The sequence below is a fragment of the Typopeltis vanoorti genome, chromosome 14, assembly GCF_054136105.1.
Source record: "Typopeltis vanoorti isolate ZY-2024b chromosome 14, IOZ_Tvanoo_1.0, whole genome shotgun sequence".
Classification (NCBI taxonomy): domain Eukaryota; kingdom Metazoa; phylum Arthropoda; class Arachnida; order Uropygi; family Thelyphonidae; genus Typopeltis; species Typopeltis vanoorti.
The window spans coordinates 51,003,815-51,019,464 of NC_143562.1; the positions used below are offsets into that span (position 1 = coordinate 51,003,815).

Here is a 15,650-nt window from a genome sequence, read left to right on the forward strand (position 1 = left end):
TATTCGTTGATAATAATTGCTGCTCAGCAAATATACTTAAATAGAATTTTTGATATTTTTTTGCAGAAAATTTCGACACCTACGCCAAGGTCACTTTAATGTGTGCAGGAGAAAAAGTGAAGACGAAACACAGCAGAAATGCAACACCCTCTAGAGATCCTTCATTTAACCAAGCGTTTTCTTTTGTTGTTCCACCTGCTTTTCTGGAAGATACTAGCGTAATAGTCACTTTAACTGCAGGTGGTCTTTTACATCCAAATTACGTCATTGGAAGAGTTAAGTCAGGACCTTATACAGCTTCCAGTAATGGAGATCTGACACAGTGGGGACAAATGGTACAAAATAATAAGGCATCAGTGCGATGGCGAGAACTCTGTCTTTAATGTTAAAATGTTTATAGAGTACAAATGCCGACGACTGGCTAAAGAATCGTGTTAATTATTTATAAGCTCAGAACAAACAGAATTCAGTTTCAGTGCACATTAATCTAACAAAAAAAAAAAAAAGTGCCAACAACGCTGTTTCATAACTAGCTCAGGAATATTTGGAATCCTAAAATAACATACGAGTACATTCCACTCACATTTAAGCAAGATGCGCGCGCACTCGCGCATAAACATGCCCACAAATTTATATCCATATAATTCTTCATTTGATTATCTTTTAATAACAATATTGTAATACAGTTTTGTATGATTCTAGACGTTACCTAATCTTCCTATATCTCTACTAATATTGAATTTAAATTACAGTCATATTACATTACGTAAACAATTCGTGAAAATATTGCAGCAATGCAAAAAATTCATTCAGAATTATATGAATTTTAATTAAAAATAAAAAGATAATACTTTCCATAATCATAATTAAGTTTTGAATTCTATAAAAGTTTCTATTAAACAATTTAGAAATTATTTCGAAAATATCAATACACCATTTTCTTTAATATATATTTACAACTAAAGAATGTTGCTAATGACATTGATTTTAAACTTGTTAAACCTAAAGTGTAATGTAATATCATTACAGATCGCATATTTTAAGCATGAAATGTACTAATAATGTAAAATAATAATGTAAAATATCATTACAGATCACATATTCAGTTCTTAGAACATAGCACTTATTACGTAACATTTTCGGAGGCAGAAATGTTTTGAATTTTGTTCTCCAATCTCCAATTTTAAAATCGTAGGAACTGTAAACCACCAACAGACGGAGTATGGGGTATGTGTTCATTATTTGTTTTATAAAAAATAAATTATATTTTTTATATTAAATCCGAAATGTAATTTCGGTTGTTAGCATTTTCGGAAGCAGAAATGTTTTGAATTTTTCCTCCAATTTTAAAATCGTAGGAGACTGTAAACCATCAACATAGAGCGCATGGGGAATGTGTTCATTTTTTATTTTATAAAAAATAAATTATAATTTTTTTTTATAAAACAGGTAACTTCATACGTATTCTTTTAAAATTAAGCTGTTATTTCTTCGAGTCAACTTGCTAAGTATAACTTTAATTTAAGGGATAAGTAAGCTTACTTACTTTTAAAACTTAAAATAAAATGTTGGCACTTACCTTCACGTATCACTTTATGAATTGAAAAACTTACGAATAGAAAATAACTGGTAATGCTAATAAAATATATTGTGTGGACGCGCGCATTTGCAAATCCCTATGATTAATGTATGAATATTTATTATCAATGTATTTATTACAACCAGATTCATTAACATCCCATACTTATAAAATCAAAAAAAGAAAAGAAAGAGAAAATAGAAAGTGTGCCTGATGTTTGATATCCTAATAATTATAATGAAATTTTGAAATGCAAAAAATATAATTTATTTTGCATTTCAAAAATGAGTTAAAAATAAAAAAAAAAATTAAGTGTTTTATGACTGTATATAAATGTCATCCATCATATCAGCAGAAACTACAATTCTTGAATTTTATGGATTTTTTTCGAATGAAGGATACTATTTAAAAGTTAAAAGAAATGTAATTTCAAAAATAATAATGCTGACGATAAGAAGGATAAATTAAACAAATAAAGATATGATATAGAAATTCGATTTTCGTCTACTTTTTTTAGTTTCGTCAACTTTTTTTTTAGTTTATAAGCTCGAGTTTTAAGAAAACTCGAGCTTATAAGATCAAGAACCTATTCAGTGTTGACCGGAGCAGACTTCTCGAATGACCGAAGCATTAAGGCTATTAGTTGTCCACTAACATAGATGGGATTCGGATCTTGGTCTTTCCATCTAAACGACACTGTTAATACTGTTTATATTCGTCCTCAGAAAAATATCAGTCACTATTATAGATTGATTTTCATCATAAATTACAAATATTATGACACATCCCATTGATTATTTTATTTTATTTTTTTATCTAAAGAAAGATTGCAAGTACAGTACATCATTATCGCGTATGCGAAAAAATTCGCGGTTGGCAGAATTGTATTGCTAATCCCCACGTTCTTCTACGTTAAACGCCCACCGTCATTTATTCGTGAGGATCTGAAGGAAATGGTTATTCTTTTATTCTCTGTTACAAAGGATCGCGATGTGGAAAACAAAACAGCGACTGTGTAATACCTCCTCATCCATTTGACTAATATTTTCCAGAGAGTTCCAGGATATGGTGAAAAGACGTACTGTCAGAGAGCTCCTGAAAGATTTGTGATTTTTGTTGATTTATTAAGTGTTTTCTTAAATTTAATTATGTATTTTAGTATATTATTGTAGTATTATTAATGTAGCTATTCTACTAAAGGGTTTTATAACATAATTTCGGAAAAATTATTAGTTTTTACCACTCTTAAAAATGGAGCTAAAAACTCGTCGTAACAAGACAGTGACTAAAGGTAAAGTTGCTACTGAAGAGAGCGTCTCTTCTGAACAAAAACACTGCTGTAGTGATGATAATAGTTTATATAAGGATATGGTGACATTAGAAGTAGCTTGGTTAAAAGAAATTATTAGGAAATCCACCAGGGAATTGGAAAAGGTAGAAAAACGTTTGTAAACTTCGACAGGATAAGAAAAAAGATGAGAACAACAACAGGCAGGAAAATACTGAACTTGGTAATCAAAATATTGATAACAACAAGGTAAGTCAGTTGAAATCTAAGAAAAAAGAGGTGATATGGTATGGTGACTCAATTTTAAAATTTGCGCTTGCCGAGGGAGTCACCACTTTTAGTTTCCCGGGAGCGAAAATTACAAATATGACAAACGTAATTGAAAACCAAAAACGAAATGTAAAAGAAATGGTAGGTGGTGACAAACATAGTATGAGAGAAGATATGAAAGGTCTGTTTGAAGAAGCGAGAAAGAAATGTGAAAGAGTAAAAATTGTAGGATTACTACCTAGATATGATAGTACTGAGTTAAGGAGGGCGATGATAGCAAATGATTTCACGCGCAGGCTATGTAAAAGATATGGATGTGAGTTTTTAGACGTGTGGGATGTGTTTTTTGGCAAAAAAGATTTGTATAAGAATGATGGCCTGCACTTGAATTCATTTGGCATCAGAAGACTGGAGAAATGACTTCTTGGTATGAGACTTAATGCAAAGAGTCAGGGAAACTAGATCAACAAGAGAGGAATGGGGAAATTGTGTGTGAAAGTTCAGCTATGGTATACAAACGTGATAAAGATATAAATGTCTTTGAACATGGTTATGTATGTGGCGTAGGAGTGGAAAAATATGCTTTGGGTTCGTACCTTTTAAGTATATCTGGGGAGGGAAAAGAGAAAATTCTAGAACAAGACCAAATACATTGCATATCTAATTATAAGAATAGGCTAGGTCGTAATTTATTATGTATATACACAAATGCCAGGAGCATTAGAAACAAAGGGGTTGAGTTTGTTTCTTTATTGAATACGATGTGGCCTAAGATTATTGGCATTAGTGAAACCTGACTATCAGAATCAGATATGGCAAGTAGGATCGAGTGTAACGGATATACTATTTTTAGAAATGACAGAAGAGATAGGAGAGGAGGAGGAGTGCTACTAATGATATCAGATGACTTAAGTCCAGTTAGGGTAGAAATACAAGAAAACAATGATGGTAACAATGTCCCATGTAGCGATGAGTTTGAGTCTATTTGGTGTGAAGTGGAGGTTAACAGAATGAAATATATGGTGGGTGTTACTACAGACCAGGCGGCTCAATTGTAGGGGACGAAGAAATGCATCGCCAATTTAGCCTTATGGATACCAAGCGAATGATCATTATGGGTGACTTTAATTTTCCAAACATTGAATTTATTGAATTGTTGCGATATAACTTTCTCAAGCAGCATGTGAAAGAAAGAACTCGAGGTCAAAGAGTGTTGGATTTGCTCATAGCGTCAGAAGGGATCTCTGTCAAGAATATGACTATTTTACCACCAATTGGTGACAGTGATCATGCTGTTCTTTCTTGGGAAGTATCTACTTGGAAGCTCCGATTAAAACAGGCCACATGCTGAATTACAAAGCTCGAAATTATGGTCAACTTAGAAGATTACTATCTTTGGTCCCATGGTATCAGTTACTGAATGGAAAAACTGTCCGCAATGAATGGGAATCTTTGAAAAAGTGCTTGAATGAGGCGGTATCTCAATGTATCCCTAGTATTCGAAGAGTAAATAGGTTGGGTGTGAAATGGATGTGCAGCCTTATTAAGCTAGAAATCCACAAGAAGAAGACGATGTGGAAAGAGCATCGTGAGAATAAAAGTGAGAGGAGTTATGAAATATATAAAGCTCGGGCCAGAAAAGTAACGAGTATTGTGTAACGAGTAACTCTCGTTACACAATGAAGCTCGGGCCAAAAAAGTAACGAGTATGAAAAGAAAATGGCCATGCAAGCTAAAGGCAATCCAAAAGAATTTTATCGTTAGATCGCAAGCCAAAGAAAGAATGAATGTGGAAGAATAACTTTATCGAATGCAGATGGTACAGGAGTGTCGGAAGCTAAGGAGATTGTTCAGTTAAGGAGTGTTCACTTTGCTAAGATATGTCAACCAGGTGTATGCATCATGGTGTATGGTGCTACTGCTATGTTGGATGAAGAGTTACGAGTTCATGAAAATGAGGTTGAAGAGTTTTTGCATAACCTGGATAAGAATTTCTCAATAGGGACAGATGGAATATCTGCCCGTTTGTTAAAGGAATCTTCAGCTGAATTGGCTAGGCCTTTCACACATTTGTATAACTTGAGTCTCAGCTCAGGAATGATACCACAGGAATGGAAGGAATGTGATATAGTTCCATTGCACAAGGGTGGTGCAAAAACTGACGTGTCTAACTACCGACCTATTAGTATTTCTGGTGTGGTAGTGAAGATTTTAGAGAAGTTGGTAAGAACTCGCATGCAGAAATGGGTAGACAAGCATTCTATACTATGCAGGGAACAGCATGGGTTTACTAAAGGAAGGTCATGATTTTAGCAATTCGCTCATGTTTTATAACATTTTACGGCCGAGTTGAATAAAGGGAATGGATACACTATGATAATGTTGGGTTTTCCTAAGGCATTTGATAGGATACCACACGATAGGCTGTTGTGTAAACTGGAGAATATTGGACTCGAACATAATCTATTGACTTGGATCAGGGGATGGTTAACAGGCAGATATCAAAAATTGGTATACAGTGGGTATGAATCTGCCAGATTGAAGGTAACCAGTAGTGTACCTCAGGGTTCAGTCCTTGGGCCATTATTGTTCAATCTATACATTAATGACTTCAAGCAGGGTCTATCACCAGATTTTCAATTGTTTGCTGATGATGCAAAGATATACAGGGCAATCAGGGATGCTACTAATATTTAGCAATTACAAAATGATTTGAATAGACTGGAAATCTGAGCAAATGAAAATGGCTGTCAGTTTAATGTTAGTAAGTGTAAAGTTATGCACATTAGAGTGATTAGAGATCCAGTGGCATATTATATTAGCGGGGTTATGCTACAAGAAACTGAAGAAGCAAGGGATCTTGGTGTATTAGTAGATAAGAATTTAAAGTTCGAAGGTCACATAGCAAAAGTTGCAAATACAACTCAGAGGATAATTTCTATACAGAAGCGAACCTTGACATGTAAGGATAAGGAAGTAATTTTGCCTCTTTATAAAGCTTTGATAAGACTACACTTGGATCACTGTGCGCAGACTTGGTCTCCCGGGTTCCGAGGGGATAAAGAAGCTGTGCAAAGAAGAGTTACGAAGATTATATCCGGATTATGGGATTTAGATTATGAGGACAGATTGCGAGTATGTGGATTATAGACTCTGGTTAACAGGAGAAAGAAGGGTGATATGATAGAGATCTATAAACTTTTGAATGGGTGTTATAGCATTTCAAATGAAGAAATGTTTCGTTATATGGAAGGCGGGGAGAGAACACGGGGGCATCCATGGAAGTTAAGGTTGTTCTCAGTCAAGAAAGGGGTAAGAGCTAGGTTTTTCTCTCAGAGAGCAGTGAGTGAGTGAGTGGAATAATTTGCCCTTAGGGGTAGTGAGTGCATCTAGTGTAAATGAATTTAAGGGAAGGTATGATAGCTGGGGTGGGTAATTTACAGCCTCCCTCGATGAGTCATTGACTCCCTAGAGGTCTCAGATAATAATAATAATAATAATAATAATAATAATAATAATAATAATAATAATAATAATAATAATAATAATAATAATATGCTTTTTGTTGCCATGGAGAGAGGTAATCCATCAACAATTTATAATGAGTTTTAACCATTATCTTCCACAGTTATTATAAATTAATACAGTTTGTCATTGATACATTGTCTTTCTGCAAAATTTATTTTTCTAATATTTAAGAATCATGCTAGAAGAGGTTTTGCAGATCACTTTTACCTTAGGTAAAAGTGATCTATTTATATAATAGCGAAATCAAATATCATAATAAATATATCAAATTCATATGAAAATAAATCGTAAGAAATAAATGGTGTGTATAATAATATTTTACATATATAATACATAAAAAAGTAAATCGAACTTAATATGTATAAATAAATGTTAATTTAATATGTAATAAAATATATTTAAGGTCATTGCATTTATTTTTTTACATATGTAATAAATAAATCTAATCAACCTAATAAAAACGAATAGTGCAGGAGGTCCAAAGTCCCTTAAGAGATAAGATAACACATTTCCAGATTTCAAACTGTTGAAATTCAAATTGAATGTGCACTACCATTTAAATCCATGTATAATAAAACAACGGTGATGTCATGTAATAATAATAATAATAATAATAATAATAATAATATGGCTAGTTAATTTATGCGGTATTAGAACACTACTAAATTAATTTGTTTATATGCAAAACTCCACCATGAATTTTTCTTCTGGTAGGCCTTATAAATGAAAAGGTTTATGATTAATTTTATAAAATAATAAATAATATCTAATAAAAAATTAATTAGCACTTGATATGAATTATTTATTTGAATTTATAAACTTTTTTAAGGAAAAATATAAAAACACCATTTATTTCTTACGATTTATTTTCATATGAATTACCAAATTTATAATTACTTTTGTTTGCGAAGTGGTGAGATGCGGTGATTGATTCATCCAATCCAATACCCTTGGAGGCTAATGGATGGCAATACTGTAGCCAATGAAGTTCTAACCGAGGCTCGGCTATTGCTGTTACCCTCCCGCCATGATCAGAGCTTTAATTGCTCAATAACACCTTATCCCTACACTGTCCTCTACAGATAACGGGGAATATGAAAAGCATTATTGCTTCGCCCCTTTAAGCCAGTCCTTATCCTTATAAGGACTTTTGTTTGCGGTTACCAGTAAATGTTTCGAAATTGAGGTAAATTTTACTTAAGTTAAATAAAAATAAATATTTCGTCATATTTCATAATATGATAACTTTATTAAATAGTTCGAAATTACATTACATTAAAGATTTAAATTTTTGTTTCCAGTTAAAAATCCAGAATATATGAGATGAATGAAGTTATATTTCAATATTATATCTCGTATATTAATATTCAGTAGCAACAATGCCAAAATTTGGCCTTATCAATCAATTTTGAATTAATATTTCAAACTTTGGCTGTTATATCAATTAAATTAACTTTGGAATTAATATATTTCAAAATTTGTTCATATATTAATTATTTTTTCCCAGCAAAGTGTGTTTGGGGGTCGTTATTTCAATATTTATTTAAAAATATTTATTTTGCAGATTTTAACGATATCAAGTTAATATTAGCCAAACAAAATTCTTGTATGTTATGAGACTTCGTGGAATAGGACCAATTAGAACTAATTTTCGTCCTAACCTTGGAACTTTTCCAGTGCAAAATTGGCAAATCTTATGCTTCAAGAGCCATTATCATTCTTTGATTTACAGGGAATTCATGACATTTGTGTATGCTGATGCTGTGGGTTATCCTTTGTGGTATTGGTCTCATTTGTTTTCTACGCTATACTACAATCGTTCAGTATGTGGAACAAATCTCAATAAAATTCAGTCAGTGTATAATCATTCAACAGTGGCTATTTGTCTTATGATCTTTACCTCACTCCAGTTAACGTCTTGCAGATGCTTTTCCAAGACGAATTAAGAGCTGCAAGTTTTACAAGGGTCCTGATGCTTAACTCTTCTCGAGCGTCAGTCGCATTATTTCAAAGAACTGATACATTCATTAAATTCATCATTGCACACCAGGGGAAAATTCTGGTCTTGAAATTCACGCTTGCTCTTGTTATCATTCAGGGAGTGAGAGGTGTGATTGAAGTCTGATTAGCGGAATAATGAATTACTAACCATTTAGACTATATATTTAGAAATTTTGTACATTTAATCATACAAATACAACATTTATTTTACAAATGATATTCTGTCTTTTTTTTAATTTAGCTACTTGAATACAAATTTTACCCTACGGTTCTTCTTTATGAACTGGTCAATAACATCCTCATAAAAAGATGGTTGTAACTTAATTTTCCCAAGCAATACGCACTCTTGTAAAGGCTGGCTGAAGCTCACTGGCTAAAGCTACGTTGACTGCGTATGGCCTGTGTTAAGCAACAGGGTGAGACGACGTGAAATTGGTATTCGCGCGCATGAAATCACAGTGCTGCAGCGAGGACCTGGAAGCTCTCACAATCGAGCAAGCCAATGTAGCTTTGACTAGACGAGCAAGCATCGGCCTTCGATACACAACGCAAAGCTCAATTATTGCCGCGCAAGCTTAAGACGTCTTCTGTCTACAAAAATAAAAGCCTAAATGGAATGCTTATAAATGCATGCATTTATTAACAAATAAATATTACTTCTTTCTCAATTAATGAGCTTGCGCAGCAAGCATGGAGAATTCGCCACTGTTGCACATTCACTGTTGTGCAGAATCCAGATTGCTGTGTTATAAGAATGTGAAGAATGATCTTATATCCAACCTAATACCATCCTTCTTGAACTACAAAAGATAACATTTTATTTTTTTCTCTCTCTCTCTAATTCGGTATTTTCTCGGTTTCTTCATCCCCGTCATCATGTATTGTGATCCTTCTGGACCTTAAGTCCATATCCTTAAAGAACATGTCCTTTTTAAGAATATCTAACCCACAGCAAATTTATTGGCTTTTTTTGTCTTTTTTATCATACTCATCCTGATTTGGAGACTGACATTATCGCCTTATTATCCAATAACTTGGATAACACCAAGGTCTCTCTAGAAGAGGGGCATTGGTATCATCTGGGGATCTCTTCTACCTTAGTCCTTCTTTCTAAGGCAGAACACTCCATGACTTAGCTAGGTGATAAATATTGCAATGTGTATCTCCGCAATGAAAAATAACGCATTTCTTTTTTATTCCAGTCTGCTAGCGTACTGTGCTTCGCGCAGATAGGTTACAAACCATCTTCCGATTACACTTACACCAAATGTTATTCTTACAATTTCTGTCGTAGATTTCAGCTAAGACTATTTATTGATTGGTTTTTATCATCAGCAAATTTACTGTTTTCTGGGATAGTCCCCGAAGAAAAAAATCTTGCTACCTTCGTATAAGACTGTCTAATTCACCTTCAAGTGAAAAGTCTTGAAAAAAAAAATTCTTCGCGTCCTAGACAGGATTCGAATCCGGGTCTTTCCAACCAAAGAGCATCGTCAAAACCAAATACGCTACGGAAGCTCTGGGATTTACATCAAATAAAAAAAAAAAATTTTAAAAATGAGGGTCGTTGGTGAGATCCTTATTCTTTCAGTCCTCATAAACAGTCAGTTGAAATTTAGACTTTTCTTAAGTTTGGAAATCTTTTATTGTTTCATCACGTTTCTGTAATGGCCTTTATTGTACTTTTCTTTTATTGCTTTCTTTTGCATTCTTTTATTTTTCTAGAATCTTCCTTTCAGAGACACAGTCCTGCATTGACAAGGTCAGATCATAAGTCGCACTAATGCGTTTATAAGAAAACTGAGTTCAAATAACTGTCTGATATTAAAGTCTGAACTTCAACCAGGCCTTCAGGTTTTGAAGGGCAATGTAACGTGTTCATTTCTTTAGTGAGCAAGTCACGTTACCAGTCGAGTAGGCCAATGTTAACGGGTTTGCATGAATTGCCTCCAGGTCTTAATGTAATCTAGGATGTAAGTGCTTTGTTTCTGTGCACGAAGAGAAAAAAAAAAACATTGATTATTTTGATGATCAACCCGACTTGCTTCAGAGAAACATTAATAAACGGTATGTAATTTATTTTATACTAAATGAAATAATTGAATCTCAATTATACCTTTCGTGGAACAGTTCGTCACAGTTCGATTAGATTTAAATAAACGAAGTGCGGGGAGAGAGAGAGAGAGAGAATGTCCACTAAATTTGAAGTAATTTAACACAATCTTCTTCTTCTTCTTCTTCTCTCTTTCCTCCTTCCCTCCCAACCCTTTCTTACCAATTCAGTGTTAACGGTATGACAACAAAGTTGTTTTGGTTAAACCTGTGCGGTTATTATTATTATTAGGTAACTTACATCACGAAAGCTTGAAAACCTATAGCACAATAATACCCTGAGAGAACTGAACATTTTTATTACACACATGAGGGAGAGCATGGCCCGAAAAGCGGGCCATGCTCTCCCTTGCTTTACTATCAAATTATATGTTTGGAGAATGGATATACTAGCCACTCCGCCAAACAGGCTGTGATTGGAAACAGATGTATTTAAATAGGAAGCATAGCACAGCACTGTTCCGGCATTGGATTTCTGACAGTATAACCATAACCTAAACAATATTGCGAATTTTCTTCCTTTTGTGTAATTCCCTACAATTTACTAATAGAAGAGTAGAACTTCGACATAATTAGTGAGTAACCATCTCAATCAGAGTGCATTTATGGACTCTATCAAAGTTTCTGTCTACTTCTCTCTATTTATCTGTGGTCTGTCATGACTATCCAACAGTTAATCATAGGATTATAATGGTGTTAAATTATTCTAATTGTTTTTACAGTTTGCGATAGCCCAGGTTTAAATAGCGGAAGACATCTTGACTTTTATTTCGTTTTCTTTTTATTCTGTTATTTAAACAGTCTTGTATAAATGTACCCAGATATTGAAATTAGGGGATGAAGATATTTCTAATCAAGATCCTTCATCTTTGTTTCAAGAAGAGTGTCATTAATTTTAAACTTAATAAGCTGTTCAGAGTTTCGTATCAATGTTCAGAGATGCATAGATGTAATATATTTTTATATGAATTCTAATATCTTAACGTGTCCTTCTAGTATGAGTAATAACAGAAAAGTGTCTCTTTTCAGGTGTATAAGAACATGACAAACTTCACGAATATTAAATTGTTATTCCATTAATTATTTGAATTACGATTTCATGTTTTCTCGCTACACGAAACAATTTATTCCATTAAGAGAGTCAATAACCTTACAGAAATCCATTTGTAAGGACTTTATCTTTTGAACATGAGTAGACTTTATCTTTTGAACATTTAAGAAATCCTCGGATAATAACGGCATGCATTACATACAGTTCTATGAGATTTTCATGTAGAGGATCTTACTGTAAATTTTAAAGAAAATGACTAGAGGCTGAATCTCTTGAAATTTTCTACTTGATTAAAATTTCCCTTTGTGGAATGAGATTATTAATCCTTCTTTCGATGTCTTCTGTGCGTTCATATTTGTGAATTATAAATGCTAAGCAAAATTATTTTGATTCACTGCCTACTAAGTTTTAACTTTAAAACTCGGTGGGTAGTTACGCATAAACATTTACTTGATTCTGGTTTTTAGTGTCCAGATCTTGATTATAGTTCTCTTGGTCTGTGATTTTTGTCAGTTATCCCTAGGCAAAGATTTTAAATGAATGCTTGTCCATCAGTTTTAAACAGTTTAAGTGAAAGCGTTTAAATGTTAATCTACTTATGCAAAAAATGAGTAAAAAAAACTATTCTGACATATCAACCTTCATCTGGGAGTTGGACATTATTGAGCAAAGTTGACATCTTAAAATGCACTTGGATGAATGTATTTGTATAGAAAAGTTTCACTTTAAGTCTTCTTAATTCTTAAATAATAAAAATATTTCTGTTGATTCAAATATTTCTTTATTATGATTATATTAACCAATCAGAATTAATTAATTAATTAATATTAATCAAAAATAGCAGTTTTTATCACCAAGTTTTTTTTTCCATATGTCATGTCATCATTCAAATCATTATAAAGGTGCTATGACAATATTATTTCATTTAATAAATGAAAATAATCCAATACAGTTTGACAACTACACCGTGAATGCACAGTACTGGCTTCAGTATTATTACAAAGCTACATTTAATTGCCAATTGCTTCCTGCGCACTGCATTGTGGTGCACAGGAAAATATTATCTCTCGTAATAAAAATTGAAAATATTATCTCTCGTAATACTAATGAACAAAGACAATGTAGTCAATGAAGTGACTGACCCACACACACACACACACACACACACACACACACACACACACACACACACACACACACACACACACACACACACACACACAGACGTACTCAAAAATATTACCATATGTGCAATCTTTCCTATTCGATAAATAGTAAACACAGACAATCTGTTGAGCTTCTGCGGTTTGAATTCATGTAAAAAATAATATGCTGGAATCATGGAAACAATAAAAAAACTAGTACACATTAACTATACCAGATTTCACGTTCCTTTTTGGCTGCTTCTTCAAGGAAAATAATATATAGTATAAAGTAAAAAATGTTTAAACTGTAGCCTGCTACAACATTCATACAACAAAGGTGTAAAAGGTGTTAATAGTTGAACGATTATATGCATCTAGTAATATCATTCACGTGAAATATTATTACGATGAGATCATAATGTCCATCATAGCTTAGGTTCTCGTAGTTCACATGTTTGGAAGAGACTTGGTTTTATATCCTTAAAGTGTTAGTTGGGAATACTTAACATAGTATCTGTTAGTATATGTTATGTACGTAGTCGATGACACATGGTTAGTAGATTTAATAAACTGTCGAGTGTTTGTGGAGTATGTGTCGACTTAGGCAGATTGAAAATTCAGAGACCTTGCGTACTTCGTGTTGCTTCAATATCGTTATTATCAAAAAGTATTGAAATTATAGAGACATGTTCCGTCTGTAGTCCCAATTGGGAGGCTATAACAAAATGTTTATATATATATATATATATATATATATATAATACCACCAGTTTGTGATAGTTATATTGAGGAGCTCTAGTTCTGATTTTAGCATCTTACATTACGTGTATTTTTTTTTCCTTTTGAAGAAGAGTCATATAAGGACCGTGAAACAGGATTTTTTTCATGTGACTAATTCTAGCAGATCTATCTTTAACGGCTCATGGACTTGTATGCAATGATAGTTAACATAATACCTTTTTATCATAAAAGCACAAAAATTAACAAAAAAATCTGCACAACTGGGGCGGTATAAAGGTATATATGGCCTCATTTTCTACATAAAAAAAAAGCTAAACAATTGTTGGTTTTATAGAAGTTTTTGGAGTTTCTGTTTCTTAAGAATTTGTAGCAAATGTAGATACAATTTATAAACCCTGTTTGTACGTTATACTATCTACAGTAATGTGTTGGGGGGGGGGGGGGGACATGTCTCAAAGACATCCCTACTTTTTCATATTTTACTTGACTTAATAATATAACTTTGGATAATTTTTAAATGAATTCTAGTATGGATTTTTTGCTGACTTCAAATGTATCTTCCGTTTGTTTTAATTAATTTATTATTTTATTTCATTTTTTTATGTTCCTGGAATATAAACATCAAATTATACACAAGTCAAAATTTCAAAATTTAATCAAATTCGAGTTCTCATAAAGCATTTAATGTGATATCACCATACAGTGATTCTTATAAATATTAATGATATAATTACATCATAAAATTAGATCTATTATACTTTCGTTCTTTTAATAATTCTTCTACACCTCCATTGGCTTTTGAATATGCTAACTTAAGAAGGGTTTCTTTGGTAACAATGTAATTCACTGAGAAAATCACTGAGAAAATCACTGGGGAAATCACTGAGACCACGTCTTCAAAATTTTATAGATGAATAAAGATCTTAAAGATAATTTATTATTATTATTATTATTATTACATAACATCTCCAGGTAGTTCAAGATTCATCGAGGGAGGGCACCTGCTCTACAACTCTCCGTCTCCATCACTCGACTACCTTCATAAGCACACCAACGCCATCTACCGCTGACCACCACCACTATTTTCATAGACAATCACGAACATCCATGCCCACGGCGGGAATCGAACCTGCAGCCTTTTGGCTAGAGAGCGGATCTTGGTAATCAGGCCGGCGGATTTCCAGATTAAAATGCCAATTGCCTACTTTTCCGAGGTTCATATCTTGCTATCGTGATTCTTTTATTAAGACTTTACCGCAACTGACTCACTGCAGTAATGAACATAGCATTGAGTGTCATGGCTCAGATTGAATTAGAATTGAATTTATTGAATTAGTTCTAATTCAATACAGATTGAATTAGAACTAATACAATACTAACTAGCCAATTTGACAAGTATCCTTATCGAATCGGCTAATAGAGTTGAGTAAACAACAGCATAGTTTTAAATCATATCATTTTCAAAAAAAAAAAAAGGAATCATTTGTACCTCCATTAGACTCACCTGCCTATTACGCTCAAGTAATTTAGCTTCATATAAACCTAAATAAAACTCTAAAAATACAGCTTAGTCCTATTTACATTTATGCCAGTGTATCCTTAAGCCAGCTTGTCTGGATTGAGGGATAAAAAAACCTGAGTTTCTAGAAGGAAAAAAAAAAATCCCTGCAACACTATGAGACTGACTAACTCACCTTCATTTGAAAAAACTTTATAAAGGAGTTCTTTTGGTCCTGCAAAAATTCGAATTCACGTCTTTTCAAACTAAGAACATTATCTTTACCAATTGCGCCATAAAAAACCTCGTTGAGACAGATAATTTCAAATAATTCTGTGAGGCATACATTTTTAATCTTTGGTCTACAACCTAAATCGGTGTACAGTATATACTTTTAACGATTTTTGGTGACTCGGTTCAAAGTAACTACTCTTCCA

At 33.0% G+C, this 15,650-nt stretch overlaps 1 protein-coding gene across 1 annotated transcript in view; it reads left to right on the plus strand.

Annotated features, from left to right (window-relative positions):
- LOC150099463 (synaptotagmin-7-like) overlaps positions 1-1,211 on the plus strand; it is a 42,318-nt gene extending 41,107 nt beyond the window's left edge. Inside the window, exon 6 of the mRNA XM_090404189.1 lies at positions 67-1,211. Within this exon, the coding sequence (XP_090260315.1) occupies positions 67-383 (317 nt within the window). The 3' untranslated portion in view covers positions 384-1,211. The remainder of the gene's footprint in view (positions 1-66) is intronic.
- The last annotated feature ends 14,439 nt before the right edge of the window (positions 1,212-15,650 follow it).